General features: G+C 41.5%; 1 protein-coding gene across 3 annotated transcripts in view; it reads left to right on the top strand.

Annotated features, from left to right (window-relative positions):
• PELI2 (pellino E3 ubiquitin protein ligase family member 2) overlaps positions 1–22787 on the top strand; it is a 122328-nt gene that overhangs the window by 28768 nt on the left and 70773 nt on the right. Inside the window, exons 1-2 of one of the 3 annotated variants that reach the window (XM_084835589.1) lie at positions 12335–17987; positions 19442–19571. In XM_084835589.1, the coding sequence (XP_084691715.1) occupies positions 17842–17987; positions 19442–19571 (276 nt within the window). In that variant the 5' untranslated portion in view covers positions 12335–17841. Of the gene's footprint in view, positions 1–12334; positions 17988–19441; positions 19572–22787 lie in introns of those variants that run through there. The other 2 variants (XM_084835571.1, XM_084835581.1) reach the window with 2 other exon arrangements.

Genomic DNA, 22787 nt, shown 5'->3' with positions numbered 1-22787 from the left:
GGTGAAGAGAAAGACTACTAGAAGCATGAGAGAAGGCATATAAAGTAAGAAACAACATTATGGCATTATGTGTGTACCATGAACAAATATCAGTGTTCTGTGCAGTTTTAAAGCCTATATGATTCATCTGTTGATATATAAGTAAAATACCTATTTTTGAGCCATGCTGATAATCTGCTTTCTGAGAGATGTATGGACAAAAATGAGAAAATTATTGTAATAACTGGAATTGCAGTGCGCTCTTACTTTCTATTGAAACTTAGATTCCTGTGAATTTCGTCTGACTCAGCCAAGGCCTTTTACAAGAGGGTGCTACTTGATGGCCTAAGGTAGGACTCATAGCACCTAACTGTAGTAATGTCCATGTCCCATCAGACTAAGGACAACCGTTCTTGAAAGTGCTGGCAAATTGGGTTGAAAGAGCATTCAGGGCATTAATAACAAGGGAGGATTGTATGTGCCTTTCTTATGTTCACATATGGAAGGAAAGCAAGTGAGAGGCTCAAGCTGCGAACTCCTTTTACAAGGACTGCAGACTTTGGTGTGATTGGGTAAAACTTAAATTGCTAATTAAATATACCCCTAAACTTTATTAGCAAGAAGGAATTACTCTTGGACTTGGGACTGTTAGACTGACACACTAAAGGCTGTAGATTCCCTGTTCTCTATACCAGGTGTGATGAAATGACTGAAATGATTTTCCTTCCAATTGGTATGGCTTTCCTTTTTAATGCAAAGCACCACCACAGTCAAGTAATGTCAGCAGGGCTCAGTTGAACTTGAAATGTCATGTTTTATGTCTTGAAGTATCAATGTATTTTTTTCTGAAGCCATTTTAGTTCTGGTATGTTACTAAAAGGTATATTTTCTTTTAACGAGCTTAGCTTTTGCTCATTACACTGTAAATTATTTTGTGCTCAAGAGGACTCCTTTTTCTACAGGATCCTGAAAGTTCCTTCCTTGAGACTTTAAACATGTAAATTGATGTGCACTTAAACTTCTAATTTAAAAAACCCTTTACTCAGTTGGCAACCTTGCACAATAGTGAAAACCCATTTTAATTTGACCCCATCATTTAAAATGGTGTTTCACTGTGTACTGTCTAACCTTTAGGATGCCCCCAGACATACTTTTCATGGTGAGCCTGCTGTGGTAACACTCTCACTGCATTTTGGGCAGACTTACAACTTCCTCTTCCAGATGGAACTGGCAGTGGTGGTGTGTGTGTGTGTGTGTGGGGGGGGGGCTAATCAGGAAGCCATCTAGTCTCCCCTCTACCCTTCCCTCAGGCAGCTTTTGAAATTTCGGAAAATTGACTTTAATACATAAAGCACCAAACAAATGTTTGACCAGATAAACATGCTTTGTGGCATGTGGTGGGGAACAAATTAGACAGCCCTGCCTGAAGCATGAGAGAATGCCTGGAGGTGATGGACTTGACCTTGGGGGAGCTGGGGGTGACGACGGCCGACAGGAATATCTGGCGTGGGCTGGTCCATGAAGTCACGAAGAGTCGAAAGCGACTGACCGAATAAACAACAACAAGCCTGAAGCATGAGAGAAAGCATGAAAAGGAAGAAGCAGTCAGCATTTTGTCAGATGGCTGTATAAATGTTTGAAAAGTGAGCGTGGAGATCATCCTGTAGCATAGGATGAGAAACACCTGCTTCTGTTTGCAGTCATATGTGCATGAACCCTTAGATTTAACAACAAGAAGTCTTGTGGCAACTTAAAGACTAACAAATGCATTCTGTCTGTAAATTACTATGCTTCATTGTATGATTAAAACTAGGAAATCCTTTTTGTTTTCTTGTTGGTCTCTCCCATCAATCAGGATAAGAACCTTGTGCTTAGTGGAAGTAAATCCTTAAGTACTCTGCTCTCCAGTCCACCTATACTTGGATAAAAAGGAGCACATGTCTGTCCTAAGTATTCTCTGATGTCAACAGTACATATTTGTGTGTAAAGATCCATTCCAGTTTTAGACATTTGCTTTTTTTTTGACAAAGAATTAGAGTTAAAATAGACAGTAATACGATACGGTTTGAGAGTGCTAAGGAATACCTTTTCTCCTTTGATATCTGCAAGCACAGAATCATTCATGCTAAATTAATCCTTGCTGTTGCTCCTTTTTGAACTCCAACCTGGCATACTCTTAAAACTAAAGTGAGATTTTGTGCGTTAGGTTTTATGTCTGGTGGTTTGGGGCAATATAACCAACAATATAAATGTTTGATTTTTCATTTTAAACTTGAGCATGTACAAAACCCCCACAGCCTAGACAAATTACATTAACTACATTGAAATAAATATAATATATTCCTCAAGTGAGTTTCCCAAGAAGTCAGTGGTAGAGTAGGGGGTCAGTGCATACTTTCCCTAAATGTCTTCAGTCTGGAATAGCAAGTAAGTTGCTTTGGGTAAAACAGCACTTACCTGAAAGTGCATGACTGCTGCTTATGCACACTCTACTCTTCATATTTGCCAAACTCTCAGAACTGTTGAACTAAGGAACTTTGTGACTACATATTGGATGCTGGATGAACCTCCAGCTGGGAACCCCTTTATTGCATTTTTTAAAATGGCTGACCAGATTTTGTAGAATTCCTTATTGGAGATAGGAGGAGGAATATACTGAAATATCCCAAACAATCTACTCTTCAAACAGAAGCAGGGTTGTGTGGGTAGTGGCATCTTAAACACTTTCAGAGTAGGCAGAATAATAGGTTTTATTTCTCAAACACTGGCCCTTGTTTTCTCTAAATCCAATAGGTACTTGTCATGGGTTACCATCTTGACTCACAGAGAACTGTTTGCAGCACTGTGAAGTCTCATAGATGACTTGCTTCCATTTCAGGTCTGACTCTGTATACACTTCTAGACTGATGGAAAAGGAGGCACCAGCATGGATGGGAACTAAAATCTTCCACCTCCTGTAGTAGGGTTTCGCCCTCACTATAATATTGCCCCGGGCTGTTCTGTGCAGATGTCTGGTCATGGTGCATTCCTTTCCTAGAACCCCTTGTTGTTGTCCAAGATTGGCCACTTCACTTTTGAAATGCATTGCTACAGAATGTATGTTTGAAATGCCTATAAAGTTCTGCCATTTCTCATACTCTTTCTCAAAAAAGATCTCACAGTAGTAGAGCCTGGGGTCATTCCATTAAGAAGTTTGGTGGAATATTCAGGACAGATAAAAGGAAGTACTTCTTCGCAGCACATATTTAAACTATGGAAGGCTTCGAAAGGGGATTAGACAAATTCATGGAAGATAAGGCTATCAGTGGCTATATATTACCTCCAGTATCAGAGGCAGTTTGTCTCTTTATACTCTGCTCAGGAACATGAGCAGGAGGGTACTATTGCCCTCATGTTCTGCTTATGGGCTTCCCATAGGCAGCTGTGGGAAAAGAATGCTGGACTAAAAAGGCTTTGTTCTGATTAAGCATGGCTCTTATGTTTTATGCCATCCTGACAGCAAAAACCTAAGTTAAAGGATATGAATGTCATCAAATTAAATTGTTCAGTACTAAAAAGTTGTTGTTGTTGTTGTTAAGTCGTTCAGTTGTGTCTGACTCTTCGTGACCCCATGGACCATAGCACGCCAGGCCTTCCTGTCCTGCGCTCTCTCCCAGAGCGTGCTCAAGTTCATATTCATTGCATCGGTGATGCTATCTAGCCATCTCATCCTCTGCCGTCCCCTTCTCCTTTTGCCTTCAGTCTTTCCCAGCATCAGGGTCTTTTCCAGAGAGTTTTCTCTTCGCATTAGGTGGCCAAAATACTTCAGCTTCAGCTTCAGTATCTGTCCTTCGAATGAGCACTCAGGGTTGATTTCCTTTAGGATGGACTGATTGGACCTCCTTGCAGTCCAGGGGACTCGTAAGAGTCTTCTCCAGCACCACAGTTCGAAAGCATCAATTCTTCGGCGCTCAGCCTTCCTTATAGTCCAGCTCTCACAGCCATACATTACTACTGGGAAAACCATAGCTTTGATTAGACGGAACTTTGTCGGCAAGGTGATGTCTCTGCTTCTTACTATGCTGTCTAGGTTGGCCATAGCTTTCCTCCCAAGGAGCAAGCGTCTTTTAATTTCATGGCTACAGTCACCGTCTGCGGTGATCTTGGAGCCCAAGGAAGTAAAATCTGTCACTGCTTCCATTTCTTCCCCTTCTATATGCCAGGAAGTGATAGGGCCAGATGCCATGATCTTAGTTTTTTTAATGTTGAGTTTCAAACCAGCTTTTGCACTCACCTCAACAAGAGGCTCTTTAGATCCTCTTCACTTTCTGCCATTAGGGTGGTATCGTCTGCATATCGGAGGTTGTTGATAATTCTCCCAGCAATCTTAATTCCGACCTGTGATTCATCCAACCCGGCATTTCTCATGATGTACTCTGCATATAAGTTAAATAAGCAGGGTGACAATATGCAGCCTTGTCGTACTCCTTTCCCAATTTTGAACCACTCGGTTGTTCTATGTCTGCTTCTTACTGTTGCTTCTTGACCCTCATACAGGTTTCTCAGGAGACAGGTAAGGTGGTCTGGTACTCCCATCACTTTAAGAATTTGCCACAGTTTGATGTACTAAAAAGTACAAATATTAAAAACCATGTAACAGAGATATGTGTCAAAATGCACAATTAAAAATTGAATATATAAAGCCTGAATATCAAGATGCTGAAATGTTGTAGCAATATAAAAAGGGACATATGACAATATATAAAAATTTAAACCAGAGTATATAAAACCTTAAAAACCACACATAGTCCAAACACTTTCAGCATCTGTCCTCATCAGTGGCCTACAAGAAAAACCTCTGATTGAAAAATCTTTCATCTTGAACAAATGTTCATTCTAGGTAAACAGTTGCTTGATAATATCATCATCAGAATAAGTTAGCAAGAGCTACACAATATAGATGGAAAGAAAGAACATATCTCTGTCCTCCGTTTCCTAAAGTAGTTTCAGAGCCATGTATCAGTATTGTCTACTCTGCCATTTTTACCCAGATGCTTTCAACAGTGCTTATATTCTGAGATGCATGGCTTTTCCATGAAAGTTTTTTCCACGAAGGCTTTCCCCTCTGTTTCTTTTGGATCTATCCTTTTGAACAAATATACCCTTCAATCTCTATACTCCATTCATGAGTCTCATCCCATCAAGTCTCAGTGATATCTATCAGATTGTATTTAACATCCCATTATGGGATTTCAAGTTCATCCTGTTTTTGTTTCCCGTAGTCTGTATGTTAATGTATAGACTAATAAGGGTGCTGCACCTTCCCAGTTTCACTGCCGTATATACCTTCTTATTGGGGTATATAACTTATATACCCCTCTAATCAGCATTGGTTAGGCCTCATCTTGAGTACTGTGTCCAGTTATGGGCACCACACTTTAAGAAGGATGCAGACAAACTGGAGAGGGTTCAGAGGAGGGCAACAAAGATGATCAGGGTACAGGAAACAAAGCCCTATGAGGAGAGACTGAAAGAACTGGGCATGTTTAGCCTGAGAAGACCGAGGTGAGATATGATAGCGCTTTTCAAGTACTTAAAAGGTTCACACAGAGAGGAAGGCCAGGATCTCTTCTCGATCATCCCAGAGTGCAGGACACGGAATAATGGGCTCAAGTGACAGGAAGCCAGATTCCTCCTGAACATCAGGAAAAACTAGAGTGTTAGAGCAATACGACGATGGAACCAATTACCTAGGCAGGTGGTGCTCCCACATTGGAGGCATTCGAGATGCAGCTGGACAGCCATCTGTTCACGGATGTTTTGACTTGGATTCCTGCATTGAGCAGCAGGTTGGACTCAATAGTCTTATAGGCCCCTTTCAGCCCTATGATTCTATGATTGGTAGGCATTACCTCCACTGGGTTGTCCCCTTTATCACTCATGTTCTTATTCTTAATATCTGGCTCAGTAGTTAGCTCTGTGCTTTTGCCACCCTCTTCAGGGCAGTTAGTTTAAAGCCCCCTTGATCAGATTTGCGAGGCTCCTGGCAAGCAAATTCCTCCCGGTCACCATGAGGCACACCTCATATTCTAGAAGGAATCCTTTATATTGGTATCATAGGCCATCGTCCACAAAACCAAACCTTTCCTGATGACACCATCAGCATAGCCAGTTGTTCACTTCCACGATCATGCTTTCCGTACCAATACACCTTTGACAGGAAATAATGATGAAAATACTTTTTGTGTCCCTAGTTCCTTTGTTTCCCTGCCCAAAGCCTCATAGTCTTTGGAGTATAGACTTTAAAATCATTTTGGATTGGTCGTCTATGATTCTCCCTTATTTGAAAATGCAGATTTTGAGACAGAGGTTCTTATACATGTAGCTCTGTGTGTGTTTCTAATGAACATATTTTACTGTTTTAAAAGAATGCTCTTCACAGACAATCCTTTACTTCTCTGCTGATTTTTGTTTCTTCAGGTGCTTTTCTCAATCTCTTGCACCTCAGTTCTGCTGAAAATGAAGCTGGTGATCAGGTGGAAAGACAGTGTGGAGGGAGGGGCTTATACAAGAGTCTAGCTGGTCCACAGTATTGTAGCTTTGAGGCATTTCCAAACATGAGAGCCAAACTAACTTCGGAAAACTCAGGGCAAATGGGAGTGAAGCTTTGCGCAGTGACTGCCCCCTCCGTTATAAGCCATCTGTGCAGGTTTGTGCGCGTGTACATGTGCTTGATTTTTCCCATGTAAGTGAAGAGAAGTCAGTGAGGATATACAAAAGCAGCTTGTTGCAATGAGCCCCTTTGGTTATCATACAGGAACTTGGGCATGTTGGTTTTTCTATTTCTAGAGACATGTGGGGGGAGGGGAATGGGAAGACGGTTTTGTTCCAAAATTGGCAGGTCATCTTCTGAATATATTATGGGAGGCAGTGACTAAGGCATCACTAGAATGCAGTATTCTTCTCCCTCCCCTGCTCCCACTTTTTGCATAAAAGTTTGTGAAAGGGCAAAATAATGAGGAGAATTATGTGTCAGACCTTTCCTATAGTAGCCCACAGCTTAGGTTTTAGTGCTGGACATCTTTCATATAGTGAACATCTATCTTCACCTCTACAGATCTATAGGAACTGCAGCTCATTCTCCATTTCTGTGTGGTTATCCAGTGCTTAAATTCCATGTGGGATGTAAAATGGAGCTACGTCTTCTTATAGTTGCACAAAACATCGCATTTAGTTATAGCTCTTAGACTGAATACTGGTTTGTTCTAAAATGGCATAGGAAGCCTATCTTCACTTAATCTACCATTCCTGCTAATAAAGCTTCAGCCCTCCATGGTCCCTTCACTTCCTGCCTTGATATAACATTGTAATTGATGGAAACCTTTAGCCTGAGAACTGCATCTGATGGAACTGAGTAGGATGTATGAGTGTATCGTACCAGATCATGCTGTCAGGCTTCAAGGTTTTTGTTCTCTTTGAAACGCTTAAAATGTGGCCTCTTGAGTGCTCAGATCACCATCTTGGCTATGCTAGCTGAGTAGTTGGATAGAAAAACTTGTCTGTGCAATGGCTTCCTTGGGAGCAGGCACTGAATGTAAAGAAGTTACATATAATTTTTTTTCTGCAGGCTTTTGTTTTGGGTATATTTCCATTGTTTTAAAGTCTCTAATATAAGAAAATACCATTTTAATAGAGATATGAGAAGCATAGATGAAATTATAAAGCATATAAAATGTGTTCACCGGATTACCCCTATCCAAGTGCTTGTTGACACTCCCAAATGGAGTGTGATCTTTTTAATTGCACTCTGGGTGCCAGCTCAAGATACTGTTTCTTCACTAGAGTAGCCTTAGAACTCTTAGTCTACTAGACAGCAGGCCGTGTGATCAAAGTCTTCCTAGACAGACTGGTGGTCTAAATAAACAGCAGATCATGTGGCCATGCTTATTGTGATTAAATGATCTCTCATATTTATAAAAAAAAACCTCCCTGTGCATAAAAAACTCGTTGTTTGGGACAAGCATTCTAAATAACCTAACCTTTTCCCTGATATGCTAGTTTTCTATGTGCTGCATATTTTTTTTCCTTGGAGGAGCATTCAACCATGAAAAGAGCATTCAAACATGTGAACTAGCATCATATGAACTGCTGTTTATGTGTAATACTTTAGACATGATGAAAGGAAGTGATGTAGTATTTGGTAGAGCCATTCTCAACAGCATGTTTTCATGAATCCAGTACTTACTGCGATACTGCCAGTCTACAATATGTTTGCATTCAGAAAACTGGTTGCTTACCTGTAGCAGATGTCCTTTGAGTGGTCACATATATGGTCGCAAACCCACCTGTATACCTGTTGCTGCTGTCTCCTGTGTTTACAAGGAGTGTTTTTGTCATGAAAGAACTGAGTTCTTCCATGAGTGTGCTCAAAGGAGAAAACAGTCACTTGAAAGAAGTGGTGTGAGTGCCAGCCCTCCAGCCTGAGCGCTAGATAGTTCCACCATAGCTCAGTGGCGAGGGCCCGTGGCTCGGTGGCAGAGCCCTTGCTTTGCATGCAGAAGGTCCCACGTTCAATCTCTGGCATCTCTGGTAGGGCTAGGAAAGAGTCCTGCCTGAATCCCTGGAGAGCTGCTACCGGTACTGGGCTAGGTGGACCAATGATCTGACTCAGTATAGGCAGCTAATCACCCCCCCTTTGTGTGCTGCACAGATGTTGCTCAGAGAACATCACTTACATCACTAAGCAACCTGCTTTCTCCAGTCTCTTTATTTATTTATTTATTTATTGCATTTATATCCCGCCTTTTTTCCTCTTGCAAGGAACCCAAGGCGGCTTACATTATCCTCCTCCTCTCCGTTTTATCCTCACAATGACAACCCTGTGAGGTAGGTTGGGCTGAGAGTCTGTGACTGGCCCGAAGTCACCCAGTGAGCTTCTATGGCTGAGTGGGGACTAGAACCCGGCTCTCCCAGCTCCCAGTCCGTCATTCTCACTACTACACTACACTGGCTCTCATATAAAAATGAGAAAAACATTATAAAAATGTTCAGCTGATTGGAGTCCGTAGTCAGAAGAGTATTCAGAAATTTTGTATAATAAATTAGTTGGCAGTGTATCTAATTACTACAGGGGATTATTAAAAACCCCTCATAAGGGTTTTCATCATATTACTGGCAAATTTAAAGAGTGGGATTTTATAAATACAGCTTTTACCAGCACACACAGCAACAAAGCAGCTGACAAGATGCATTTAAATCCTATCTACTATGCATATGGCTGAGTTCTCCAGTGTGATGCCCATGGCCACCAATGTGCCCTTCAGACACTTTTTGGCACCTGCCAGGCTCCCTGACCCTTTTGATTTTGATTTTATCTTGATTTTATTTATTTTTTTAAAAAAAACTTAACTGGGAGGCTAGCATGCTGCAAAGTGAAGTGCCAGACTCCAGCACCATCTTTATTTCCAAGAATGTCTTTGAGCCCCACATGTGTTTGGGTTGCCTGAGTTGCATGTGTGTGTGTATTATGTTTTTTGCCTGGTGTTTATCTGTGTGTGTGTCTCTGAGCATCAACAGTTTGCTTTTTATTAAATGGGTATTTTGTTGTGCATTTAGGGGCAAATATGTGATTTGGCATCCCCACCTATGCTTTGTACTCAGTTCCTTGGCTAAGTAACTTGTCTCTGAGCTTTAGTAGCTTGCTTTCTGTGAAATTAGTGTTGGAGCACAAAACAACTATGTGGGCTGAAAAGAGTGTTCTTGTTTTTTGGAGCTCATACCCCACCTCTACCTTGTACTTAGAAAGGTAACTTGGCACAAAACCTTTTAGTCTCAGCAGTTTGCCTTCTGGGAATTGGGTATTTTGTGAATATGCAAATACCTGGCAACCATTCTGTGAGAGCACCCACAGCACTCCCATTACAATCCAACTGTGCCCAAAAAGGTTGGGGACCCCCGGCATGTGTGGAATATACCTTCGAATTACCGAGTGACCTGTTCACACCTCAGGAGTTGGCTTAGAAAAAGAGCGGGCAGAGAATAATGCGCCTCTTCTAAGAAAGTAGACACATCATCCATGTGGCTAAACCTGACAGAGAACAATTGTTTCATCTATATGTATTGAATGGCTGCCACAGGTCTTTATACCTAGGAGCAAATGACTGATTCAAACGATAATGTTATGGTCTTCCATCACTTTTTATTATCAGCATAACCAACTAAAGTTTAATCTTCTGAAATGGTGAACCGGGTATCCCTTGCTATGAAGATAAATAGCTGAGCATAGCCTCAAATGCTTGAGAATTTTAAAAGCCTTGCATAATTGAACTGAAATGCTCTTAGTAGTTTTTTAAATTACAAGCAAGATGTCATTCCAATATTAATGACATATGAATGTCAGTGATAGGATGTCTTTTTGTAGTGCTTCTATTTTTTTTTTTAATCCACCCCTCAAAGGATCAAATAGCAAAGCTAGCAAACACTCTTTTCCAACAGCACAAGAGACGACTCTACACATGGACATCACCAGATGGTCAATATCGAAATCAGATTGATTATGTCCTTTGCAACCAAAGATGGAGAAGCTCCATACAGTCAGTAAAAACAAGACCTGGAGCTGACTGTGGCTCAGATCATGAGCTGCTTCTTGCAAAATTTCGGCTTCAATTGAAGAATGTAGGGAAAACCACTCAACCATTCAGGTATGACCTAAATCATATCCCTTATGAATACACAGTGGAGGTGAGGAATAGATTTCAGGGATTAGACCTGATAGACAGAGTGCCTGAGGAACTATGGACGGAGGTCCGTAACATTGTTCAGGAGGCAGCAACGAAATCCATCCCAAAGAAAAAGAAATGCAAGAAAGCCAAGTGGCTGTCTGATGAGGCTTTACAAGGAGCTGAGGAAAGAAGGGAAGCAAAAAGCAAGGGAGAAAGGGGAAGATATATCCAACTGAATGCAGAGTTCCAGAGAATAGCAAGGAGAGACAAGAAGGCCTTCTTAAATGAACAATGCAAGGATATCGAGGAAAAAACCAGAATGGGAAAGACTAGAGATCTCTTCAAGAAAATTGGAGATCTCAAGGGAACGTTTTGTGCAAAGACGGGCATGATAAAGGACAAAGAAGGCAGGGACCTCACAGAAGCAGATGAGATTAAGAAGAGGTGGAAAGAATACACAGAAGAACTATACAGGAAAGATCTTAATGTCCTTGATAGCCATGATAGTAATGTCCTTGATAGCCATGATAGTGCGGTCACTGTGAAGTCAAGTGGGCCTTAGGAAGCATTAGTAACAACAAAGCTAGCGGAGATGACAGTATTCCAGCTGAGCTATTTAAAATCCTAAAAGATGATGCTGTTAAAGTGCTGCATTCAATATGCCAACAAATTTGGAACACTCAGCAATGGCCGCAAGACTGGAAAAGGTCAGTTTACATTCCAATTCCAAAGAAGGGCAACGCCAAAGAGTGTTCAAACTACTGCACAATTGCGCTCATTTCACATGCCAGCAAGGTGATGCTCAAAATCCTACAAGCTAGGCTTCAGCAGTATGCGAACCGAGAACTACCGGAAGTACAAGCTGGGTTTCGAAGAGGCAGAGGAACTAGAGATCAAATCGCCAACATTCGCTGCATCATGGAGAAAGCAAGAGAATTCCAGAAAAACGTCTATTTCTGCTTCATTGACTACGCTAAAGCCTTTGATTGTATGGATCACAACAAACTGTGGCAAATTCTTAAAGTGATGGGAGTACCAGACCACCTTACCTGTCTCCTGAGAAACCTGTACGAGGGTCAAGAAGCAACAGTAAGAACCGGACATGGAACAACCGAGTGGTTCAAAATTGGGAAAGGAGTATGACAAGGCTGCATATTGTCGCCCTGCTTATTTAACTTATATGCAGAGTACATCATGAGAAATGTCGGGTTGGATGAATCAGAGGTCGGAATTAAGATTGCTGGGAGAATTATCAACAACCTCCGATATGCAGACGATACCACCCTAATGGCAGAAAGTGAAGAGGATCTAAAGAGCCTCTTGTTGAGGGTGAAAGAGGAGAGTGCAAAAGCTGGTTTGAAACTCAACATTAAAAAAACTAAGATCATGGCATCTGGCCCTATCACTTCCTGGCATATAGAAGGGGAAGAAATGGAAGCAGTGACAGATTTTACTTTTTTGGGCTCCAAGATCACCGCAGATGGTGACTGTAGCCATGAAATTAAAAGACGCTTGCTCCTTGGGAGGAAAGCTGTAGCAAACCTAGACAGCATAGTAAGAAGCAGAGACATCACCTTGCCGACAAAGGTCCGTCTAATCAAAGCTATGGTTTTCCCAGTAGTAACGTATGGCTGTGAGAGCTGGACTATAAGGAAGGCTGAGTGCCGAAGAATTGATGCTTTCGAACTGTGGTGCTGGAGAAGACTCTTACGAGTCCCCTGGACTGCAAGGAGGTCCAGTCAGTCAATCCTAAAGGAAATCAACCCTGAGTGCTCATTGGAAGGACAGATAATGAAGCTGAAGCTCAAATATTTTGGCCACCTAATGCGAAGAGAAAACTCTCTGGAAAAGACCCTGATGCTGGGAAAGACTGAAGGCAAAAGAAGAAGGGGACGGCAGAGGATGAGATGGCTAGATAGCATCACTGATGCAATGAATATGAACCTGAGCACACTCCGGGAGAGTGCGCAGGACAGGAAGGCCTGGCGTGCTATGGTCCATGGGGTCACGAAGAGTCGGACACGACTGAACAACTGAACAACAACAACAACAAAGCTAGCAGCTGTAGGCCTTCTGGGCAACCTGTTTTTGAAGTCCCTGTAGCTTGTAGTGATAAAAAGAACAAATAATCATGTATAAAGACTCTTTACATCGACTCTAGCTTTGGGAGCAACAGGAATTCAAGGTGGGGCAGTTACATTGATAAAATGACTGCAGAGAATGAATGTTTCTGTTCAGATTCATAATTTCTACTGCATATAAAAGATGGTAGTGCTTTTTTGCAAAACAGGTGTAGCTAAATCATATTTAGAATATTTTGGATACAGCAACCTTGTAAATAAGCCCACAAAAAAATGATGTGTGTGTGTGTATGCCACTGGCTGTCCTTCCTGAATGGTTAGTGCCCCACTTTTGTCAAACCCCTTGAATTACAGCTGAAAGTCCTGACTTCACTCCCATCTGGGTGTGTTGCCTTTCAACTTGAATATGGTGGTCTACAGAGAACAACTGCCAAAACAATTATGCTTGTTCCAATATTTCTGGCCCTGACTGTATGTTTCCATGCTGGCCACAGTGGAAGGGAAACCCCTTCCTCTGCAGCCAGCATAGAAACAGAGGCTACTAACTTATTAGCAGGCAAGTAAAAAAAGGAAAAAAGCCTGCTAAGCAGGCTGTTGGAGCGGGGATGGAGTTATCCTTCCTCCCTCTGCCAGCCTGCTGTGTTTCCATGCTGGTTGTTGAGGAACAGACTTCCTTTCCTTTGCAGCTAGCATAGAACCCCAGTAGTCTGGTGGAGGAGGAACAGAGTGCCTGTGGCTACTTGACAAGCTGTTAAATGCAAGCCTGAGTCAGACATCTCTTATCTTAAGAATCTCCATATTTTTATGTGCTCAGAAACCTTGGATCTGAATGAAGAACATAAAAACATATGAAGAGCCCTGCTGGATCATACCAAGGGTCCATCTAGTCCAGTATTCTGTTCACACAGTGGCCAACCAGCTGTAGACTGGGAACTCATAAGCAGGACACAAGTGTATCAGCACCTTCCTGCCCATGTTCCCCAGCAACTGGTGTACATAGGCATATTGCCTCTGAAACTGGTGGTAGTTTATATCAGGACTAGTTTATCAGCTAGTTTATCAGGACTAGTAACCATTGATGGCTTCTCCTCCAGAGATGGGCTAACCCCCTTTTAAAGCCATCCAAATTGGTGACCATCACTACATCTTGTGGAAGTTAATTCCATAGTTGAACTATGCGTTGTGTGAAGAAGTCCTTCCTCTTACCTGCCCTGAATCTCCCACCAATTAGCTTCATAGGATGACCTCGGATTCTAGTATTTTGAGAGAGGGAGAAAAATGTCTCCCTATCCACATTCTCCACACCATGCATCATGTTGTACACCTCTATCATGTCTCCCTTCTTTTCTCCAAGCTAAACAATCCCAGCTGTTGCAACCTTTTCTCATAAGGGAGATGCTCCGGCCCCTTGATCATTTTACTTGCCCTTTTCTGTACTTTTCCAGCTCTACAATATCTTTTTTTAGGTGTGGTGACCAGAACTGTACACAGTATTCAAAGTGTGGTTGCACCATAGACTTGTATAGGGGCAGTATGATGTTGGCAGTTTTATTCTCAATTCCTTTTCTAATTATGCCTAACATGGAGTTTGCCTTTTTTATAGCGACCATACACTGGGTTGACATTTTTATTGAGCTCTCCACCACAACCCCAAGATCCCTTTCTTGGTAGGATCTGAGCTAGCGGTGAAATTGGGATTTTTTGCCCCAACATGCATCACTTTACACTTGCTTACACTGACGCACATTTGCCATTTGAATGCCAATTCTCCCAGTTTGGAGAGATCCTTTTGGAGCTCCTCACAATCCATTTTTGTTTTAACCACCCTACATAATTTGGTGTTATGAGCAAACATGGCCACTTCACTGCTCACTCCTAATTCCAGAGTATTTATGAACAAGTTGAAAATTTATTTATTTAAAACATTTCTATCTCGCCCTTTATCATTAAAATCTCAGGGCAGCATACAGATAAAATCAGTGTAAACAGTATAAAACAATAAATAATTTAAACACCTAAAAACATATTAAACTATTAAACAAGCTAAAACTACTTAAAATCTAAAACAGTTAAAACAGTGTGCTAGGGAATGCATTTAGCCCTCAAAGGCTTTGGTAAAAAGCCACGTTTTTATTTGGCGCCAAAACGAGACCAGTGTCTGTGCCAATCGGGCCTCCAAGGGGAGGGCATTCCACAACCGGGGTGCCACAGCAGAGAAGGCCCTCTCCCACGTCCCACCATAGTGTATGTCTCATACTGGTGTGACGCAGAAGAGGGCGTTGGTCCCAATACAGATCCCTGTGGGATCCCACTGTTTACTTCCCTGCATTGGGAGAATTTACCAATTATTCCTACTCTCTGCTTTCTGTTGTTTAACCAGTTACTGATCCATAAGAAGACCTCTTCTCTTATTCCATGACTATTAAGTTTGCTCAGCAGTCTTCAGTGAGGGACTTTGTCAAAAGCCTTTTGGAAGTCCCAGTAAACAATGTCTACCGGGTCATCCCTGTCCGCATGTTTATTGGCACTCTCAAAGAACTCTAAAAGGTTAGTGAGACTGGACTTAACTTTGCAGAAGCCATGTTGATTCTTTTTCAACTGGGCTTGTCCTTCTAAATGCTTACTAATTTTATCTTTAATAATGCTTTCAACCGATTTTCCTGGAACAGATGTTAAACTAATGGGCCTGTAATTTCCCCCCTTTTTAAAAAATTGATGTTACATTGGCCATCTTCAAGTCCTTTGGTACAGAGGTCAATCTTAGGGACATGTTGCATATTTTGGTTAGAAGATCAGCAATTTCATGTTTGAGTTCTTTGAGAACTCTAGGATGGATACCCTCTGGGCCTGGTAATTTATTTGCTTTTAGTTCATCAATAAGGTTGAGAACTTCCTTTTTTGTCACCACTATTTGCCTCAGTTCCTCAGACTCCCTTCCTGAAAACTTCAGTTCAGGCACAGGTATCTGTCCTGTATCTTCTGCAGTGAAGACAAATGAGAAGAATCCATTCCGCTTCTCTGCAATCTTCCTGTCCTCCTTTAGTACTCCTTTAACTCCATTGTCATCGAATGGTCCAACTGCCTCCCTAGCTTGTTTTCTGCTTCTAAGACATTTAAACAATTCTTTATTTTTGGCTGTGGTATTGTTAGCAATATCCTCTTCAAAATGCTTTTTTGCATCTCTTATCGTCTGCTTGCATCATTTTTGTGCATGGTTCGCCTCTGTTTTGTTTTCCTCACTTTGGCAAGACTTCCATTTACTGAAGGAAGCCTTCTTTTCTCTAATAGCTTCCTTGACCCTAGCTCATTAACCATGCTGGTGACGTCTTGGACTTGGTACTACCTTTCCTAACCTGTGGTATACCTTTCAGTTTCACTTCTATTATTGTGATTTTGAGTAACCTCCAAGCATTTTGATGGGATTTAACCCTCTTGACTCTACCTTTCAACTTCTTTTTCACCAGTTCTCACATTTTAGAGAAGTTTCCTCCTTTGAAGTCAAATGTGACTGTGTTGGACTTCCTCAGCAGTTTTCCACTAAAATATATATTATATCTGATAGCACTGTGGTAATTGTTTCCAATTGGTTCAACAACATTTACATCTCGTACTAGGTTCTGGGTGACACCACTTAGGTTTAAATCTAGGGTCACCTTCCAACTGTTCTAGGGCGCAGTCGTTTAGGACATTAAAAACGTAAGCTCTTTGTTGTGACTGGAATATGCATTTATCCAGTCAATGTGGGGGTAATTGAAGTCACCCATTTTTACAACGCTGCCTTGTTTGGAGGCCCCCCTGATTTTGTTTTCCATCTCAAGGTCACCCTGAGCATTCAAAATGTTTGAGAAACACTGTCTTAATAGACCTTAGCAGGAGGCAGGCACATCACATTTGCATTAAGCATCATACAGACATGGAGTTCCAGCTTTCCCAGATAGAACCACTATTGCTCTGTTGTTGAACTAAAAGCTGAAGTGTAAATGTGCAACTAGGAGGAGTCAATACTTTCGTAAGCCACCTTGGAAAAGGTTTTTTTTTCTCTTACATTGAAGGGTAGGGCATACATTTATAGGATTGTATTCAACTGTGTCTTTCTAAAGACAGAAACAGTTCTGTCAGTGGAACCAGGAGTGGGGCAGTTGTCCCTTCTCTGTGCACTCTCTGGCTGGAAACCCTCTGGAGCAGATTTTTGGGTGGTGCAGAACCACTGAAGTGGGAAGGAGAGAGAGAAAGTCCCATTGCACTAGTGGATTTCTGCTAATGCAATGTTAGATTTAACCCCCAGAATAGATAAAAATAAAATATCATTTCGTTAATGATGGAGTGATCGTGCAACATAATTCTGATATTTGAGATTAACATGCATATTGCTAAAGGGTGTACGTGATAACATTTAAAACCTCTAGGATGTATGAAGAGGTGTAGAAGGCTCTAACAATATAATAAAACATTTGTGTTCTAAACTTGACTTGCCATTTTGTGACAACTTTTACAAGTGTTTTGAGCCTGAATTTAAGTCTTCAGGTGTTTGGGGTGGTGGGGTGGGAGTTGAAGCATCAGATAGATTTTTTTGTTTGTTTGGCAAGCAGAAGCCTGCCTGCATATTTCACAAGGGTTGCTGTTTCTGTAGACTTCTTGTCTATAACTACTTTAGTGGAAAATTCTTCAAATGGTTTCATATATCTTTTCACTACTCGAAGGCATTCTCAAACTATTGAAACTTGATACCTGGAGCTCTAGTAGTTTCATACCTTTCCAGTTTTGAATGTAAAATGTCTTGAACGATGGCATTACTTGCAACATGGTTTTTGATAGCTCATTTAGGTGATTTATAATTCTGAGTCCATTCTTATTTTAGAGAATCTAAAGGTAAGGCCAATAGCAGTGTTTGGGGGAAGCAAGGGAAGCAATGCAATAATTTCAGAACAATGGTAAAAAAATATTTATCTTGTAGTCTTGAGCTAGAGTACGGGAGCCCACATCCTTATGCCTCTTTTCATGCTGCTCTGGTAATTTGTATATCTTGGAAACATGTGGCTGGGACAATGCCAAAGTTTCTCTCCTAGTGAGCCAATATTAGAATGGGAGGAGACCATAGAATTGGCCCCATCCATACGTTACCAGAGTGGTTTGGGAAGAATCCACAGGCAAGCAGCATGCACACTGCAATGACAAAGTCTGGCTTCAATGCTGAATGCCGTAAGATAAAACCTGGCTCTTTAAGAAGGTATCTGGAATCAATCCTGTTTTACTGCTCTCCTGTATGGGATATTCCTTGTTTTGCTTGTTGGCTTCTTAGTTTCTGCTGAAGTGATTATTTCTAGTCTGCTACTGTGTATCTTTTTGGCTTTTTGATGTTTAAAAATAATACATGTTTTGTTGGGCACTTTGAATTACTTGTAAGCTAAAGCAGAATATGAAATTTTAAAATCTGAATCAGGACAAAGAAAACTGGCTGTGCTTCAGTGGTGTTCTTCAACACCCATTCTCTGTATCTTGTATATTTTATTTTATAAAGCCAGAAGGTTAGATGGTTTGCTATGTCACATAAGCTGAAGCAAACAGACAGTGATATAGCTCTGGCTTTTTCTGAGTCATGAACTTGGACAATATATGGAAATACCATGAAGGGCTTAACAGCATCTGTACCACTTTGTTGCCCTTAATAGAAACAGTCTCATTTTTGTGGTCTCTGGTGGGCCCATGTTCCCTAAAGAACTGCTACATGATGAAAAGAAGGGGAAGAGAATTTTTAAGCATTTTTGACTTGGTTTGGATATGTACACTATTAGTTAAAGCAGAGGGGGAATGGGCGGGAGATAAATGTAGGTGGTTATTTGTGGCTTTTTAAATACTTTAAAACAATACTTTCAGGGCTGAGTACTAGGATTTCATGATTCTTTGGCTAAGTTTGCACTTGATTGTTGCAGCTCTGACTTTTAATATGGTTGCTACTAATGGAAATTGCCCTATTGGAATGCTGTTTCTGCTTATTGAAATGAGCTTGTGGTAAAACCCATAACAAGGACAGAATGCTCTCCAAGAGCAGATGAAATCTATGGTTTTTAAAAGCTCTGGTGCAGAGTTCCAGGTTCTGCATAAAGTTTTGGGTCTTCAGCACAGTGCCACAACGGTAGATCTTTCATTGCCATTTTGTTTTCAGGATGCTCCTGAGCCGGAGTCAGGCAAATTTGTGCTTACTGGGGGCTTTTGGAAACACTGGAATCTTTATTCCAAACCAAACCACTTCATCTAAGACAGAATATCATGAGCTTTCAAATGACATGTCATTGGCCTGTCTGTTTAGCAGGTTTGGAGCCTTTTGTTGTTATGTGACAGCTGACTCTTGCCGCTTTGGCTTGATTTAATAGAATTCAACTAGGCATAGCATTTGGATTAAACAAAACCTTGTTCTTAGAATAGCAAGAAGTTTAGTAAAGAGTAGTACAGAGTCATGAATCCCAGCCAGTTCTTCAGATGGCTTGGAGAGGAAACAGTACTTTGCTCATACGTTTTAGAAATATAGGGATGCGAAGGGCCAGAAAAAACAAACAATGAAAAGGAAAACTCTTTTTTCCCCCTGGCCCTTCACACTTCTAGCTTTCACTGATCACTTTAAACTTTCTCTTCTACTACCTGCCCGGCAGCCTGAAATAACGTCTGTATTTGTCTTCTTCCTAGGTACAATGGCTCCCTCCCTAATGGTGATCGAGGGCGTAGGAAAAGCAGATTTGCTCTCTATAAGAGACCCAAAGCAAATGGCGTCAAACCCAGCACGGTTCATGTGATTTCAACACCTCAAGCATCCAAGGTATGTGACCAATTCTCTGGGTTTGGAAGACAGTGCTGGTGATTGTGTTTTTCTGGCTGCCATCTACTTGTCCTTCTGGTTCTGGTGCTGCCCTTTTGGAGCTGGAAGTCATTTCTTCATTGATAAGATGTTTTTGGCCCCTCTGTTTTGCCAATAATAATATTTTATATTCAGAATTTTCTCTCATCACAGATGGTCAAATGAAGCCAGACCTTGCCCATTTTACTGAAAATTCTGCTCATTTTTTAATTGGACAAGAATAGATCTCTCTTGGTAGAGATCATATTTATCTTTTCTCTCATTAATTAATTATCTATTATGCTAATGCTGTGAGCTAAGGAATGCTTTTTCTCTCTCTGCAAGCAGACTAGTCATCTGAGTGTACTTTTTGGCCTATATGCATTTTTAAAGTCATGCACAAGTGGAATATCACTGTTTGTACCTAAGGCAAGAGCCATATGAGCACGGACTCAGAAAGCTGATAGTACTAAGTGTGTCTGGATGGCACAGTGGATAGTGAGCCCTGTATTAAAAAAAAACAACCCCAGGCATCTTATTGTCCAGATAGACACAATTTGACAATTTGGTACCCACAAACAAGAAGTATTTTCAGTCTCTCCTTTAGACAAAATACATTGAGTGAGAGAGCAATCCTATGGCCACTAGACACTGTCTAGAGAGCCATTGGATTTTTTAGTTTCCAGAAACCACGCTCCCCTCCCCCTCTCCCTCATAGCCAGCACAGTTCTTTTTGTGCCAGCTACTTTTCTGTGTTCGGAAATGGAGTGCGGAGAGGGTGAAAAGGGGGTGGTCCCAGGGCTGGGGAGGGGAGGAGACAATGGAAGCCTCTTTATGAGGCTTCCTATGTGCCGTGCAGCCTCCCCCATTCCCACTCTGTCCCTGGCTAGTTGTGCAAAATGATGTATCTAGCCAAAGATGCAGGGTGGCCGGAGCACAGAGGAGAGGATTCTCTCTGTGCTCCGGCCACCCTGCATTGGATAGGTGTCAGCCTCGGAGTTCAGAGGCTGATGTCTGTCTCCATAGGATTGTGCCCTAAAGAGATGATCACTGCAGGTGTAAACACACATAAAGATATCCTAAATGAAGTGGCAATGTGGCTGTGAAACAGAGTACTCAAATTAAGCTTTCATTCTTTACTGTGATGGCCATTTTATAATAACTATTGGAATCTTGCGAGTCTGAACAACAGCCAGCTATATTTCATGAATTTTGAATGCTTTTCCCCCCAAGTAATAAAACTCCACTGTTAGATCTAAACATGCTTGTAATCCATTCTTTCTCATCCCACTGGTAGGAGAGCAGGCAGGAAAAGGTGAATTCCTGCTCTGAGTCAGAATGTGGAGGAGATGAGGTTTGTCCTTCTCTCTTTCTGCATAATGTAGTTGCGACAAGAGTAGAAGAACTGGAAGGGTCTAGAAAAAACTAAAATGTTGCCTCTAAATGTGGTCTGGCTTGGCCCTCCTCTACTGCAGGGGTTTAACTATTTGACTGGCCCTGCTTTTGATTCAGAATTTATTTATTTTGTCTGCATCCTGCCTGCCTTCCATCATCCTGGATACTCTCCTACTTGCTGAAGGAAGGAACTTCGCAACATCTGATTTTCCTTTTTAGAAGTTATCTGTAGTAGTTTTGTATGACAGGGAAGAGCCACAGATTCTCCATGGGCAGTACCTAGCTCACAAGGTAATCACCTGGTTCATGCTATTACAACAAGCCACGAGCCTGGCACATGCCCATGGGCTGTTGTAGGGTTTTTTGAGAGTTGTTTAACCTTCCAACAAGCCATGCTGCCTGAGTTTCTATGACACAAGCTGTGGCTGGGCTTGCCTGGCATGCATCATGGCTTTGGAGAAGCTACTTGCAGAGTTAGAGGGAGAGGGCCAGAGGAGCAAAGAAGCCAGATTTCTGAAGGGAAGATGATGGTTCCTGTACGAGGGCTGTGCTTGTGCACTTTGGGTGCTGCAGAGCTGAGTGTGGTAGAACCATACTTCTGTGATGATGTCATAGCTGAAGAAAGACCAGAGATGTGCTCCGATTCCCCTACTTCTGACTGCATCATAGTTGACCAGTGTGGAGAAATCCACAGTATGTTGTGTCTCCATGCTGATTTGGCCCCCAGTCCTGAGGCCTCTGTAGCTTGAAACTAAAGCTTCTCACTGCACATGCCTGCTGAAGTTGGTCATCCCTTGTGTAAGATACCTTTTGCCCAGGTATTATTTTAGTCTTTGGTTTTCTTTGCTTTCTCATTAAAACAAAACCTGCAAAGAACTGAATAACAACAATGTATGCACTCTGAAGAAGACTAGGGTGTGTGTGAATGTGTGTAAAATGCAAATAATTGTAACCTGGAAATAAAAATAATAGTGGTGGTGTGAAATCTGCCAGATGTAAACCATAACTACTTCATGAATTCAGATGGAAGGGTAGCAGCTTTGGTGTAAGGAGAGTGTGCCAGAAAACCTGCCCCCAAAGATTAAGGTCACTAATAGAAACTTAATTGCAGATAGATTCTTTGCAGCATCCATCCACTCAAATGTGTTACCAGTTGACATTAGACAGGCCCCCACAGTTCTGACGTTCTGATATCTTCTTAAGACCCATCTGTTCACACAGGCTTTCCTTGAGGTGTGATCACACCTGGGATTTGGGCTTGCATGCTGTCTTTCCTGAGTCCCTCACCATGCATTTAAAGAAGCAAATGGCTGTTCTGACTGGGGATGATGGGAGTTGTAGTCTAAGTCATCTGGAGAGTACTAGGTTGGGGAAGACTGATTTAACAACTGCACCATGAAATTCCAGTGATGTGGTAATTGAATTGGAACGTTTTCTGGAAAATGTACCTATGCAGATTAGGTCATTTGTATTGGAAAAATTTCAATTTGTGTCAGAAAATCACTAGAGAGGGATCTAATTTAGCATGTTTATTTTACTTGTATTTAGGAAACAACAATGCCCCAAAAGTACCCTATGTTAATTTTTTGTCCCAATGTACCATAAGTATTTGACCTGAAATATTTGAGGTCAAAAATTAAAGCACACTTTAGAACAGTAGAATATTTTACTGGAATACTTGTAAAAAGAATTGTAGACTACAGCATGTGCTTCCCTTGCGTTGTTTAAATGTAAGCAAAAGACAAAGGTACTGACATGCTAATTCAACTTTCCCCAACCTGGTTCGCTCCAGATATGTTGGGA

The sequence above is a fragment of the Heloderma suspectum genome, chromosome 1 (assembly GCF_057233095.1).
Source record: "Heloderma suspectum isolate Gila_16-S chromosome 1, 16-S_ref, whole genome shotgun sequence".
Taxonomy (NCBI): domain Eukaryota; kingdom Metazoa; phylum Chordata; class Lepidosauria; order Squamata; family Helodermatidae; genus Heloderma; species Heloderma suspectum.
Note: the sequence above shows the minus strand (reverse complement) of the source record. Positions and strands in the feature narration are given on the sequence as shown.